The sequence below is a fragment of the Carassius gibelio genome, chromosome A24 (assembly GCF_023724105.1).
Source record: "Carassius gibelio isolate Cgi1373 ecotype wild population from Czech Republic chromosome A24, carGib1.2-hapl.c, whole genome shotgun sequence".
Lineage (NCBI taxonomy): Eukaryota > Metazoa > Chordata > Actinopteri > Cypriniformes > Cyprinidae > Carassius > Carassius gibelio.
The window spans coordinates 15,949,852-15,965,340 of record NC_068394.1 but is presented as its reverse complement, the minus strand read 5'-3'; the positions used below and the strand labels follow the sequence as shown (position 1 = coordinate 15,965,340).

At 40.9% G+C, this 15,489-nt stretch overlaps 2 protein-coding genes across 11 annotated transcripts in view; one reads left to right on the top strand and one right to left on the bottom strand.

Annotated features, from left to right (window-relative positions):
* LOC127946151 (ras-responsive element-binding protein 1) overlaps positions 1-8,024 on the top strand; it is a 45,894-nt gene extending 37,870 nt beyond the window's left edge. For all 7 annotated transcript variants that reach the window (XM_052542482.1, XM_052542483.1, XM_052542486.1 and 4 more), the window contains 5 exons: positions 933-1,122; positions 1,233-3,759; positions 3,873-4,037; positions 4,145-4,918; positions 5,029-8,024. In XM_052542482.1, the coding sequence (XP_052398442.1) occupies positions 933-1,122; positions 1,233-3,759; positions 3,873-4,037; positions 4,145-4,918; positions 5,029-5,537 (4,165 nt within the window). In that variant the 3' untranslated portion in view covers positions 5,538-8,024. The remainder of the gene's footprint in view (positions 1-932; positions 1,123-1,232; positions 3,760-3,872; positions 4,038-4,144; positions 4,919-5,028) is intronic.
* A 513-nt stretch (positions 8,025-8,537) lies between these two features.
* The window catches only part of znf271 (zinc finger protein 271), an 11,494-nt gene continuing 4,542 nt past the window's right edge, over positions 8,538-15,489 (bottom strand). For 2 of the 4 annotated variants that reach the window (XM_052542327.1, XM_052542328.1), the window contains 7 exons: positions 14,840-15,310; positions 14,536-14,727; positions 12,714-13,067; positions 12,319-12,636; positions 10,473-11,075; positions 10,282-10,392; positions 8,538-9,582 (listed from right to left, as the gene is read on the bottom strand). In XM_052542327.1, coding sequence (XP_052398287.1) covers positions 9,464-9,582; positions 10,282-10,392; positions 10,473-11,075; positions 12,319-12,636; positions 12,714-13,067; positions 14,536-14,727; positions 14,840-15,310 — 2,168 coding nt within the window. In that variant the 3' untranslated portion in view covers positions 8,538-9,463. Of the gene's footprint in view, positions 9,583-9,925; positions 10,192-10,281; positions 10,393-10,472; positions 11,076-12,318; positions 12,637-12,713; positions 13,068-14,535; positions 14,728-14,839; positions 15,311-15,489 lie in introns of those variants that run through there. The other 2 variants (XM_052542330.1, XM_052542329.1) reach the window with 2 other exon arrangements.

The following is a 15,489-nucleotide window of genomic DNA, read 5'->3' as shown; positions in this document are numbered from 1 at the left end:
GAAGTTGGCAGGGCCTGTCTGATTGTGTTTCAGAGCAGCGTTATTGTTGTATGGAAGTACTGCAAATTTAGCACTAATCCTGTGTAATCACAAGAGCTAAGAGTGCTAGTTAAGAGGATCTAGACTGCTGTGAATTGGGTTCCACTCTTTAGAGTTCTAAAAGCAGCAAAATAACCACACATACACACATGCAAACAGACCCAAGTAATGCTTTCCAGCATACAAATGACTTATCTGTCTGACCCAAACAGCCCTTCCAAGTAAGACAGACACTCCCATATATAAATGCTATAATAAAACGAACAGTTCTCACTCTGAAATCTGATTGGATGAGCCACATTTGAAGCCACTGCAGAATAGCCAATAGAAACAATCCTGCACAAGCATCCTGGACAAGGCATGGTTAGTGCTTGTTGTAATTATAGGTAACAGTGCTTGAACTCTTTATAACAGACAAGCTGAATGCTTCTCGTGGCTTTCTCACGCAAAACGAGCTGTTTTTATATAATTAAATCATTCTCAAGCATTGGTCCTGAACCTGTTATCAGTTTAAGGTATTATGCTTCTCAGGTGGATGTGCTGCTATACTCTGCCTTACATTGCATTGTGTATGTCTACTGAGAAAAAAGCAGCTTACAGTCCCTGTGGACACGTCGTCACCATGATCAGGGGCAGAGCATGTGACAAGACCAGTGCACAGTGTCACAGACATCAGCCAGCTGTTGCACCCTACAAATACAGAAAGAGTGCCATTATAGGCAAGGGTGTGGTAATCATCGACTTTCCAGCTCATAGTTAATTCACTTAGGAAATCCCTGCTCTATTTTCCCTGTCCAGATGTCTCAACAACACACTATAGATTGGATGCAGTATTTATAAAACATTGATCTTTTGATATCACCAGCACCTCACATTAGTATTTTTATTCCTAGATGTGATTTATGCTGCATCTCATTCCGGACACACCGAAGTTTGCTCCGCCACAATGCAGCTACCCATAAGCAGCTACCCACAGACCCCAACGGACGACCCTTTATTCAGAACAACCCATCCATTCCTCTTGGCTTTAATGATCTGGCTTTCATTGACTTCTCATGCCTGAAGTTCCCTCAAATTGCACAGGTAACAGCCATGGTTAAATTTTTTGTGGTTGATCTGCACAGTATGTTATATTTCTTTAACTTGTCTGTAATATTTGAGAGTTTAAGCCTAGATTTTATTTGAACCCACAGATTTGGTGTGAAACCAACCTTCGGCGATGTACTGGCAAATTCCATCGTTTTGTATGTGACACATGTGATAAAGCATTTCCTCTTAGCTCAGCTCTGGACTTGCACAAAACCTCACACGAGACTTCACACGAGACTTCACACGAGACTTTCAGTAGCACACAAGAGTCAACTTCACCCTTAATTATGAAAGATGAGCCTCCCACTCCTGAGAAAAGCAGCTTCATGGACTCCCTGGGCTTGCAGCACATCTCTCAGGTTAAGCCTGTCCCCTCAGAAGATGATGTCCAGCAGGCCAAGCTTGATAGCATTCGGGTTATCCACGTGGACCAGAATCAGTCCTCTGTACCTCAGGAGGACGGCCTTAGTGAAGGGGTTAACCTGTCTATTGTAGACCCAACGACTCTTCATGGTTTGTCCCATCAAGAAGCTCTCAATCTGCTGTCCCTTCAGCCCTTCCAGACTGGTTTTATTGTGCACCCAGATGGTGGTATGGTAGTGAAGCCTGTTTGTGGTGAAACCAGCATGGAACTTTCTGATTTACAACAAATAATCAAAGTAGCTTCTGCTGCTCCTAACCAGATCACTCTCCCACCCTTATCTAAGGCGCCTTGTAGTGCCGTGCAATCAGGCTACAAACAGATGCCTCCACTCAAGCCAAAGCCATTGGTGGCTCCCAGAACCAGTATGGTAGCCTCAACTCCACCACCCCTATTGAACACCCAGCAAGCGTCCTTGGGCTGTATCAGCCCTAGCCTCCCACCCCCTGCCAGCCATCCTATCAAGACAGTTTGGGACATCTCCCCATCTTCCTCATCCAATTCTGCCAACAGCCAGGCTTCAGCAGAGAGGATACAAATGGAGGCAGATTGCATGGGAGATGCCCATACCCCAATGGACATGGATGAAAGGCATATCAAACAGGAGAATGGCAAGTTAGAAGAGACCACTGGAAAGAAGGGAACGTCTCAGAAAGGCTTGTTTTCTGGTGTGCTGCAGGCACATATGCGATATCATTTAGGCATCCTACCCCACCAATGCAATATCTGCGACTACGTGGCCCCAGACAAGGCAACACTGATTCGTCATTTGAGAACACACAGTGGTGAGCGTCCCTATGTCTGCCGGATCTGTCATTACCCATTTACTGTCAAGGCTAACTGTGAGCGCCACCTTCGCAAAAAGCACATGAAAAACAATCGCAAGGAGATTGAGAAAAACATTAAATATGTGACATCGTCCACAACCACAGCAGACATACTGGAGCAGGTTGGAACTAGTGAAACTACTTGCCGCTTCTGCGGGGAGGACCTAAAGACCTTCCGAGCCCTGCAGATTCACTTGCGCACACACAATGGCTGCCAGCGAAAGCCATTTGAGTGCAAGCGTTGTGGAGCAGCCTTCCTTGCCAAGCGGAACTGTATCCATCACCTTCTGAAACAACATCCAGAAGTCCAAGAGCAGGATATTGAAGAGCACATAATCACTCTTCTAGCTGCATCAACCCCAAATAGCCCAAACCCCTCTCCTCTCAGTGGGGTTTCTCCTAGCACTGTTGTGCAGCCTATCAAAGTTGAGGACCTTAGCTTTTACAACATAGATATGGATCAACCTCTGGACTTCTCTAACAAAAGTCATGGGGGCAGCAGTGCTGGAAGTCTTAGTGGATCTCCTGGGATCAAAACTGAACCTGTCTCTTATGACTCTAGCATGGAACCAATTGACCTCTCTATTCCTAAGAATCCTGTAAAGAAGCTCAAAAAAGACATTGAGGCCACATTGCCAAGAGAGGTTAAGAAAGAACAGTCATCCATTAGCATACTTGCACAGGCATTACAGGCCGAGAAGTCCATTGATGAGAAGTCCCAAACTCTTGGATGCTACCAGGTCCCTGTTGCTTTGTCCTCCAATGCTGCAGGAAGGCTCTTGCGTTTAAAGCCACTGCTTCCTAAACCTTCCTCTGCTGCTGTGAAGGAGCTTCCACCACTAGCATCTATTGCTCAGATCATTTCCTCTGTTTCTGGTGCCCCTGACCTTCTTAAACGGGACAACACTAATAATCTTCAGGCTGATTCTGATACACATGGCAAGCAAGACTCACCAGATATTTTGACACAAGAGTTTTCTCTAGGGAGCTCAAAGAGGAGGTCTAGGAAAAGGCTTTCTAACAGAACAGTGAAAGAGAAACCTGTGATGAATGCCACAGACCCAAGTATTGATTTGGAGTCTAGTGGGGAGTTTGCTAGTGTTGAGAGGATGTTGGCAACCACTGATGCCAACAAGTTCAGCGCCTATCTTCAGACCAACACAATTGAGTTGGCAAGAAAAGGTGGGCGGCATCCAGGTGCTAGTGACGAGAAAGAGGTGAAAGATGAGAAACACTTGCTGGCCCACCAGACTGTTCAATCCCAACACTCCAAAGGAAAGAAGAATGCATACTCAAATTCTGTGCAAAAGATGACTTGCCCCTTTTGTCCCAGAGTTTTCCCTTGGGCAAGCTCGCTTCAGCGCCACATGTTAACACACACAGGTGAGTCTTGTATGCAGAGTTCTACAGGATTTACAATGCTGATGTACATCATCTCTTTTACCCCTCATTTATGAGTAATTTATTTTCTTGATACTATTTTGTATTCCTTAAAGGTCAGAAGCCATATCCTTGTCCCCAGTGTGATGCCTTCTTCTCAACCAAGTCTAACTGTGAGCGACATCTTTTACGCAAACATGGCGTTTCCAACAGAGTGCTTAGACGCAATGGAGCAATACCCAAGTCTAAGGACGCAGAGGAAGGCTCACCAGAGAGTGCAGGTACCAACATAATATATTAAAGAACCTTTGAATTGCTTACGTACTTTAGACCATGTTTTTTTTTTGTATCTGTTGATAGAAGTGTAATGGGTCAATGTATATTTCAGAGAGTGCATCTGAGACGGAGCTTCTTGTTAGTGAGGCTATGGATCTCACAAGATCAGACCCTGAGAAGCCTTTAGCATCTGACGCTGAGAAACCTTCACCAGCTAAGCCTACAGAAACAGCCATGGTAGAGCCTCTTCCTCACAGAGAAGAGGAGGACCCAACAGCCCTAGAGTCTTTGAAGCACAATGACTCAGAAAAAGAGGATGGCGATTCCCATAGCAATAATACCCTTGACTTGACCTTTGTTTCCAAATCGCAGGACCTCAAGATCCCTGAGAAAGACCAGCCACAGTCCTCTCCTGCAGCACATGGTGACATGTCTGACAAAGCAACACCTCAGGAGGAGTCCAAATTGACCTGCAAGTGTTGCAAGAAGAGCTTCCGCTACGCCGCCACCTTGACCAGACATGAGAAAGTTCACCAGCAGGATGTAGCATCAGACTCAACAAATGGACCTGAACAAAGCCTCACAAAATCAGACGACCCAATTATGCCTTGTGAAAATAATAAACAGGTTACAGAGGAAGAGGTGGAGAGTGTAAGAAACGGCACAAGAGAGAACGAGGGTTCGGGCAGTGTGGTGGATAGTGGATCTGAGGAGGATAAAGAGGAGAGGAGTGATGAAGAGGGACCTACAACTGAACCAAAGAGTGCTGAGGGAGAGACTGAAGAACCTGGCAGCAAGCCGGACAAGAGGAAAAAGGTGTGCGGTATATGCAACAAACGTTTCTGGAGCCTTCAGGACCTCACCAGACACATGCGCTCTCACACAGGTATTGACAATACAAAAAAACTTACTAGATTGGTATAGATCATTCATCAATCAGAGTTCTTGTATCTTAATAAAATAAAGCTGAATGTTTTAATGGCTTGTTTCTAATAGGTGAGAGGCCTTATAAGTGCCAGACATGCGAGCGCACTTTCACCCTTAAGCACAGTTTGGTCCGACATCAGCGAATTCATCAGAAACTACGTGAAGCGGATAGCGATGGTTCGACTTGCGGGGTCACAGGTGGACCAGACGAGGACGGCTTCAGCGGGCGTTCGGCTAGCGAAGGCGAGTGCACACCCACCAGCACCAATCCACCCTCTGAGAACGAAAGCGAATTAACAGACACTGTGAAGGAGGAGCCAACCTCACGAGAGAAAGAGGAGGATTGTGGACCCCCTGCGGAAGCTGAAGAGCTTAAACTAACCTCCAAGACGAGACCTGCATCAGCAACAGAGACACCCAAAGAACCGCCAGAGGAGAAACCAGCATCAGATTCACCCACCACATCCGACTTAGAGCCGTCGGAGGGATTCATCCAAGGTTTACTGGAAATACACACCAAGCCCACTACTGAGCACATTTTGCCCACCCCCGAGCCGCCACTGCTTGGAGTGGAGTGAAGAGCGACTCTTTTCTAGTTTATCTTACCTTGTGGTGAAACGTGCTTCGAGAAGAAGCAGTGCCATATAACAAAAGTACATTGCAATGAGAAAAAAGAAGCAATGACTTGTTTCCAAGTGCCTTTCTACTTTTTTGCTATATCTTTATCTGCATTTTTCTCGATTTAAAGTTGATTTTTATAGTATTTTACAATGATCATTATGATTTTTGTGTGTGTGTGTGTGTGTGTGTGTAATCCTGAGATAACTACTTTAAGCAATATATGAACAAATTTGCATATCATATTGAAGAGTTTAGCGACAGTGCAATCTGTCGTATGAAAAGCAAGTTTATACCTTTATCCAGCGACGGCTGGATTAACAAGAGGACGTGTTTCTACTGAAAGGCTTGTACCTTAAGTGCATAACTGGAATATGCAAAGATGACTTGTTCACCATAGGGCTTCTTCGTTGCTGTTTGTCCTCTTTAACTCGCCAGTAATTTCCCCGTTTTAATGACAGACGCTTTCAGAGTAAGTGTTTTATCACAGAGATCTGTCATTCTGGGTGCTGTGTCAACTAAAGATGTTTTGGGGAAACATCCGAGGGTCATCCTCGGAAAGATGATCAGCAGCTGTCGCGTTAAGTATATGGGCAAAGTATAAGAGCTCAAAACAGGTGATGAATGTCCAGCTGTGCTGATTGTGTCAATGTCTTGAGTTAGCATTAACGTAAATTTTTTTGGCACAAAACGATGGTTTTTAATGAGGGATGGCAATGTTTTTAACTTAAGGGCTCTTGAATTACTGTCCCTCAAGCCCTGTCTCAGCTACTTAAGAATACAAAAATTAAAAAAAAGCAAATTACAGGAAGCCCATGAGTTATGAATCTGATGTACTTGTGAAATGTGTAACTGTGTCGTGTTACGGTCTTCCAAAAACATACATTTCTAAGCCTTACTCTTTCGTCTTAGCTTTAGGCAGGTGTCTTACTTTCTGCCGGGCTCACGAACTAGATTTCAGGTGTACTTGAACCCTGTCGCCCTGCTGCCTCGAGTCAGGATGTGGTCCTGCAGCGCTCCTCAGCCAGGAGGACCCCGATGTCAATCACACGTTCTTCTGTAGTGTTGGATCTCTTTGACCTCTCAGTTTTATGAACTCATTTTGTAAAGAAACCTCAGACACAAACAAAGCAAAAACCTCAAAGGGCACGGAGACTGTTTGAAATCATGTGGACTGGTAAGCATCTCCGAATATAGGTCTCCCGATTTCCTGGAGAAGACATCTACCAAACGGATGCCTGTTGATCAGCATGCCGGGATGTGAATAGGAATTGCGGGGAAGGTGAGAGAGTTTGCCCCTGATTGGATATCAGGTTGTGTGCGCCCCCTAGTGGTGAAGATCTAACATCTCTGCTCAGGCACGAGACTTGTAGTATTGGATGAACTTGAATGCAATCGCAATCGCTTTCTCTATCTGTGTATTCCGGGACTTCTGCTTCTCCCGATGCCTTTTCCTGGGTTCATGTTGAGTGTGTTTTGTGTTGGTTGTGTGCAGACGTGATTGGTTTCCTGGTAAGAATGCTCACAGACTTGTTTTTAATGTATTTATTGTGACACAGTGGGGGTGAAGAAGTAAATGTGGAGAAGCCATGTATTATCACAATTATGCTGCAAAAAAAAAGATTCAAATTCAATACTTAGCATCCCAGCTCTGATCTGGGTCATAATCACTTTTGATCTGAAAGCTTTATGTATATCTTTATATGGATTTTTTTTTTTTTTTTTAGAATGTGTGGACTGTTTCTGTTATCTTTATTATATTATTATGATGGTGATTTATTTCAGTTTGACAGAGAGATACAAATTTGTTTTCATTGATATATTCTTTTGCATATAAAACTGTGAAATTTACTGTTAATGTTCTGCTATGGGTGAATCTTTAGGGTAGTTTTGCATGATAACCTGTTTTGTTGTTCAGTTATAATTTTTTGTATGTTTTCGCCCCACCTGCCCCCCGCCCCCCCGCTCTGTCTCACTCTCAGGGTTCATACAGAAGTCTTTCTCAAATCATCATTTTTTTTTCATGCAACAAAGATTTCTCTTCACCTATGATTTCTAAATCTGTTGAATCATCAATCACTACTTTTTTAGCACTTGACTGTGAATTCAAATGAACAGGGTGGAGTTATCAAATCCACATTCCACTCATGGGTTTTCTACAAGGTATGTATTTCTTTTTCCCTATTTTTTTTTATCCTCCCGTCTCTTTAGAAAAATGATGCAGAGGATTGGAAACCTGTCACTGTTAGACGTGCTGACTGATGTAAAAGGGAGCTTTGTGTCGCTGCTACACCCCCAAAAATAATTCTACTGGACTTGAATGGAACCAGAATCACCAGAACATTTTTGGTACACTACTCTTGTTCTTCGAATGAGTGCTTCAGAATCAGAAATGTAAGCTGTTCTGTATCAAAACTATTCAAGCAATAAAGATATTTTAAAGGAAATGTGTGGCAGAATTTTTTTTTTCCTCCCAGAAGGCAATCTGCCATTTTAATGCACAAGTTTGTGTTCTGCAGTCTGTAATTATAATGTGTTTGACGAGCAGTGAAGGTCTATACATTTCTATCAACTGATGTTGACACCAGTTGTGTTTAAAGTCACATACTGTCTGTGTAGGCAGTTCATGTAGGTGTTTTATAAATACTGTGAATTTTGACATTTCAGTCCAGTTTTTCCACATTGTAGAGGGGAAAGCATATTCAGTCAGTCACAAGCTGATTTCATAACTGCATACTACACAATTTTACCATATCTTTCTATGACTGAAATGGTTTGAATAGTATGCGAGTATGAGTTTTTTATATTGGGACTGTTTCCAGATATTTTGTGTGTTGTTGAATCCACACCAACAGTCAGTTTAGGGATTGGTTGATTGGCCTAAGTGTTTAGTCACTGCTGGGAGACGCTTTTTAAATGCATCATTGTACTGTAAATAACCGTAGACATAAAAACAGGCAGACAATTTAGGGATATTTATTATTATTATTTTTAATAATAGCCTTTTCAGACTAAACATTTAAGCCGTTCAATTAACATCCATTATGAAATGTCATGTATACAAGAACAAAAATGATTACAAAAACTTTGGTGGTTGAAGTAACAACATGATTTTAGTGAAATGATTTGGTGGATTTATATTTGCATGGCTACATTTTACACACTTTAAGGAGAAAAACTGTGGAATGGATTCAAAAGCGTAAAATGCAGCAGGGAGCTTAAACACTTAACTGATGGAAATGCAAAGTGCAGGGATCGTGTAAGCACACAACTTCAGTGTGGGCCTGTTTGTAACAATTATAAAGGAGCGTGAAGTTTTCCTACTATATCAGGGTTATTCAATTGTCCTCCAAGAGTGTTAAACTCCAATGCAAACGTACTTGAAAATTACAGGCAGGTGAGTTTGATCCGGGTTGGAACTGAAGTGTGCAGGACAGTGGACCTCCAGGAGCACAATATAAGGATCCTCTACTATATCAATGTCCTTTCTGTTGTTCATTCTGCAACATTTAGCTAGCATGACAGCAACAAAGTTCATGTTTGACCATTATGGAATAGATAAAGTCCTTCACAATGGATAGTTCTGATTGGGGCACCGATAGGTACAGTTTTCCTTAAAAAACAAACACACAAAGGAAAGGTGTTTTCTGGTTCACTGCTCCATGCAATGGTGTGGATTTTTGCTGATCAGGTTTCCATTGTCCTTTCTGATTAAGGAGGCTGGGGTCTTCATGGATGAAGACCAGCTTCTGGAGTAAGTGTAGAGAATTCAATTCTACTTAAAAATGTTTTTTTAGCTTCAGTGAACTAGCTGATGCTGCAGTTTCTTCAATACGCTCTGATGTTTAGCAGACTGTTGGTGACAAACCCTCGTTTCCATCCACATTCATTTTTCATCTTTAAGAGTAACAGATGATATTGGACTGGAAGGAGCTGAAGTGACTGTAACCGCCTTCACGTCATCCATTAAAGCAAAGCAGTTTTCTTCAGATTTCACTTGACATTCTGCAGAAACATATCACTGTAGTTATATTGCAAGAAGCAATTAATTTGATGTGTTCTGTATGTTTCCACATGCAATTAAACTTTTAATTTTTTTCATATTGTGAATGTGAGTGCAAAGGGTTGAATACAAAAAGCAGTCACTGGTTATAGTTATGCATCAACCCTGTTACCATCATCACTCACCCCTGTTACCATACTGTAAAATTATCACAAAAACCTGTAAAACTGCTTAATTCTTTCAGGAAGTGATCTCCCAATACAAATATTCTCCATTATCATTAAAAATGTCAACCCTGTTACCAGGATTTTGTATAATACACAAAACACTTCTGAAAAGTGGATATTCGTGGGTGCATGATTGTAGCATTTATTTCCAAAGGGCAAAGGAACACTTTATTGATCATGCAAAATAGTGTCAGTCCTGTTTATAGACATAAATACAAGATGAATATTCTTGTACCCGAAAAGCACAACAATAACATGTTTGTATGCAATTATAAAGGCTGAAAATGGTGACTTTTCTTGCAATACGTTGACGTTTGTGCCATCTTTACGATGACACGTTTCTTTGGTTTTGAAGAAGAAGCTGGTAGCTACATTCTCCCTCACCTATTCAAGACGTAAGAAAAGGCTTTAAAACACACATTATATCTTTTTGAGCATTTGCGGTTTAAAGTAAATAACCTGAGGCACACTTACCGTATTCATCTGCAGACTCTGGTTCTTGCTTAACTTCGACAGGTGCGTTAGATGGGCCGACGCCAACAGTGACCTTCACAACTTCCTTCGATACGGGTAAATCTTTCCCCTCTGTAAAACATTCATCTTAAATTAAGAAAACAGAAAGTCGTATGGATTGAACTCTCCTATCTGGGTGAACTCTCCCGTACCTGCATGCATTACACGCAGGTGTTTTTTCATGGATGATGAATGAGCGAAGAATTTGAGACATATGGGGCACTGATAGGGCTTCTCCCCCGTGTGACTCCGCAGATGAACGGACAAATGCGCAAACTGCCGATAGCTCTTCTTGCACTGAGGGCACTGGTACGGCTTTTCTCCGGTGTGAACCCTCTGATGAACCACCAGATCTTTAGCTTGGCCAAAACTCTTCCCACATTCAGGGCACTCGAATTTGGGTTTATTCTCTTTGGTGTGAGTGCGCAGGTGAACCTTCAGGTGTCCCGCCTGACTGAAAATCTTATCGCACTGAGGGCACTCGTGCTTTTCTTCATTGTGTGTCCGTCGGTGCAGAACCAGACTGCTGGGATGACTGAAGCTTCGCTCACACTGCGAGCACTGAAAGAGTTCGCCGCCCCGGTCGTAATGATGGCGGCGCTGGTGACGCGCCAGATCGGAGAGTTTGACGAATCCTCTCCCGCACTCGGAGCATTTGTGCGGTCGCTCTCCTTCGTGAACATACCGCACGTGTTTCCTGAGGCCAGCTGCTTGAGTGAATGTCTTCAAACACAAACTGCATGTGTGCGAGACCCCTGAAATGATCAATATAATATGAAACATTACTAATTATAAATATGAATGAATAATTTAAAGATTAAATCAAATAAAAATATATATATATTTCATATAAAATAATTGATATTTTTATTAAACTACATAAATAAGACCACATATTGACAAAAACTTGATTTTGAAATTTCAGGTGATGGATTATGGCCTCTGATTGCATTTTTTTAATCTTTTGTCAAGGGTCCAAAATGAACTTTTTTTTTTATTTATTTTATTTTCTGGCCTCAACTTGACAGAAAAATATATATAATATATATATTAGGGCTGGTTAAAACATTTTTTTTTTTTGATTAATCGTTTTTTTTAAATGTGGTCGATTCAAAATCGATTCTCAAAGGCCACGAATCTTTTTTTTTTTGATTGTTTTATCTTAAAAGTTAAATAACTTGATCCTGTTTGATCGCGGAATGCGACTGTTTTGACTTTTTTGTATCTTGAATCAAAATTGTATTGTATTTGTTTAACATAATTGTATGCATTTGAAAATTTGAGATGGGTTCTGTTCTAATGTACCCAAGTGTACCTAAAATAAAAGAGTTTAATATACAGGTTTGTGGCTCTTAATTTCTTTTTATTAATTACCCACTTGTAAACTTATATTCACTGTTCTTTTTTATAAATATAGTATTTGTATTAAATGCATATACATTGAGTTGAATTGAGAATAGAGTATAGAAAATCGAATCGATCTGTAACATCTGAATTGATACCCAGCCCTAATATATATATGAAATGTATAATTAAATTTAAATCAAAGATGCTGTATGTAAGATTTTGTCTCTACAAGCATAAAAACACCATCATGTGTTTGCAGATATTTAAGAAACATGCTAAGTTAACATACTTGTTTATCTGGAAAACAGTGCTACAGTCAGTCAATCTCCTTTGAAAATCTGCGTTCTGGGCCTGAATGACGGTCTCTGTTATGTTTTGTGATACCCGCCCACTGCCAGTTTACCCAATTGTCTTTCAGCACCCCGGGTTGCAAGTTGACGGGAAAACACAGCGTAATTCATTTAAGTATTTCAGTCAGAGGAGGAAGGGTCGAGTGAAAAAAACCCTCTCCGATATTTTGAATTTGGACTGCAATACCTAGTTCAACCACTCGGTGTCAATCCTACATACAGCACCTTTAACATGTGAAAACAACGCTTTTCATGCATGGAATCCACGCTTCAGATAACTAGCCCTCTCATAATGTCTTACCTGAATGAAACTCATCTTGATGTTTTTTCAGACTTGCTTCGGACACGAATGTTTCGTCACATATTGAACACTGGAGAGGGTTCTCCCCCAGGTGGCTGCTCTGGTGGGCGATCAGGTTTCTCTTCCAGCGAAAACTCAGGCCACACTGAGAGCACTTGTAAGGTCTCTCTCCTGTGTGAATCCGCTGGTGAATTTTTAACATACAATGCTGACCGAATCTCTTCCCACAGTGAGCGCATTCAAATGGCTTCTCCTGCGAGTCGACTTTCGGTCCAGCTGTAGGTTTCTCTGTTTCACTTTGCTTCTTTGTGGAAACTTCTGGAAATCAAAGAGAAATTATTCTGTAAATTGTAATTATATATATGTATGTAAAATAAAAAGTTAAGTAAACGTACTCTCGTGTATGCGCATATGAGCTCTGAGGAAACTGGGACGCCCAAACCCCTTGAAGCATACAGGGCAGTTGTGTGGCCTCACTCCTGTGTGAATTTCCAGATGTTTCTTCAAGTCTCCTGGGGTGTAAAAGCTTTTACTGCACACAAAGCACAGGAACGACCTCTCCCCTGTGTGCGTTTTAATATGTACAACTAGAGCCGATCGCTGCCGAAAGCTTTTGTTACAGGTGGGACAGTTGAAGGGCCTTTCACCTGTGTGAATTCGCTCGTGCTGTAACAAGCCTTGGCGTCGACCGAACTTCCTCCCGCAATAAGAGCAGGGGAAACACTTCCCCTCTTTGTCGACATGCTGATCTGTTAAAATGACAAAAGAAGAATCCATATTAACAAAACCACTATCAAATTAAATTTACTTTTGATAGGTTGTGCATCAACCCTGTTACCATTATTACTAACCCCGTTAAAATACTGTAGTATTGTAGAAAACAATTCGGTTTCTTCATCGATTATTAAAATAAAAATAATAATAATAAAAAAAAAAAAATCAACCCTGTTACCAGGATTTAGTATATTATACAAATGGCTATTGAAAACCAGATATTGTTAGAAATATCGACATTACATTCTCTTGCTAATAAACACTTTTAGTGCCAAGGCTAATAAATGGCTATCAATCATTATTCATCCTGTTACAATACTGTAGCATTGAAAAAAATCAGTAAAACTACTTTATCCTTTCAAGAAGTGAATTTTCCAAAGACCAATGTTCTTTAGTTATTAAAAAGTGAATCCTGTTATTACAGTTTGGTATAGCAAACAAATGATTATTGAAAAGTAAATATTCATAGAATATTCTTCATTAATTATTAAAAGGTCAACCCTGTTACCAGGACTTTGTATAGTAATGATATTGGATGAAAAGTGGATATTGGTAGAAAAGACTAAGAAATGCTATTTTGCTAAACTCCTATTACCATCAGCACCTCACCCCTGTTACAATAATGTAGTATTTTACAAAACAATTCTGTTTTCAGGAGCTGAAATCTCTAAAGACAAACATCTTTGCCTATTATTTAACAACTATATAAAACAAAAATCAACCCTGTTACCAGGATTTTGTATATTAAACAACTATTTAAAAGGGCATATTCTAAGCATTACCAACATTAAATGTTTTTAATATACACTTTTAGTGCAAAGGACAAGTTTTTTTTTTGCCTATTTATCATCATAGTTTTTAAATGTCAACCCTGTTAAGAGTTATTTTTTAGTAATGAAATGAATATGAATCTGTTACCCAGTGGGCAACTGATGTTGAAAAGACATTAAAAAACGGTCAAAAATTAAAAATGAAAAATGTTGATTTGATGTAAATTGAATGTCAAAAATATTGGCCTACATATATACAAATTAAACCAATTTTAGTGTGGAATTAACTTCCTATTTTCACCCAATTACCACTGGAAGGAATTGCAGTCCAAACTGAATTTAAAATGATGTAATGGCATTTTGATCAAGTCTTGACTAATATGTGACGTCCAATTGATATGAAGGTTCCCACTGGGTAAGCAAACAGTTGCTGGTCCCCATTGACTTCCACAGGATGGAGAAAAAAATACTATGGAAGTCAGTGGGGACCAGCAACTGTTTGGTTACCAAAATCTTCAAAATATCTTCTGTTGTGTTCAGCAGAAGAATGAAACTTGTACAGGTTTGGAACAACACAAGAATGGTCTCTTTAAAGTATAACAATACAATTGCATACCTTCATTTAAGAAACTAAATACCAATATTGCAATCAGTGCGTGCAGTTCCATCCTACCTGGGTGAAATATAAGTTGATGTCTTTTCAGGGAAATTGCGAAAGAGAAGGTTTTGTTGCATATGACACAACGATACGGCTTCTGATGATCGGTCCACTCTGAACTGGAGCCCTGACCAGCATCAAGGTCAAGATTCACTGATGAACCGAATCTGGTCTCAGCATCTGATAGACGCTCCCCCGTGCTCATTTCTGAAAACGTATTAAGATGATATTAAACACCTACATGCATTTATGCAACATTTAGACATAGGTTAATATGTCTCTAAATACCTAACCCTAAATAAACAATTAGAGATCGTACGGGCTTCAGAAAGCTGTGATGAAGCAGAAACACTGCAGGCTCCTTCCTCGTCCTCCGGCTCCTCCTGGTCCTCGTCCTCAGCTCCGGCGCGCACAGCATCTCCTTCCTGACGCTTGTTCAGATGGGACTGCATGTGTGCTTGCAGGCTGCTGGGCCGAGGGAAGCTTTTGGAGCACAAAGGACAATTGTGGGGTCTTACGCCAGTGTGAGTTCCCATGTGCGTCTTCAGATCTCCTGAACCGTAAAACCGCCGGAAGCATATGAAGCATTCGAAAGGCTTTTCTCCGGTGTGAATTTTCCGATGCACGATCAACACGGAGCGCTGCCTGAAGCTTTTGTTGCACACGCTGCAGCGGAACGGTCTCTCTCCGGTGTGAATGCGTTTATGCTGCTCCATGTCTTGATGTCGTCCGAATATTTTTCCACAGTACGGACAGGTGAAGCGATCCCTTTCAGCAACACTCAAATGTTCTGTTAAAAAAATGTTGACATATGAAATTGATAACATAAATCCAAACAATTTGTACCAATGCCATTGCTATTAGTAATTTAAACAAATATTCATCTTCAGGTTCTCAGAAAACTTCATGGGGCATCAAGAAGACTTTTAAATGCAACAAAATAAGCATCAAGTTAAAACAACTTAAAAA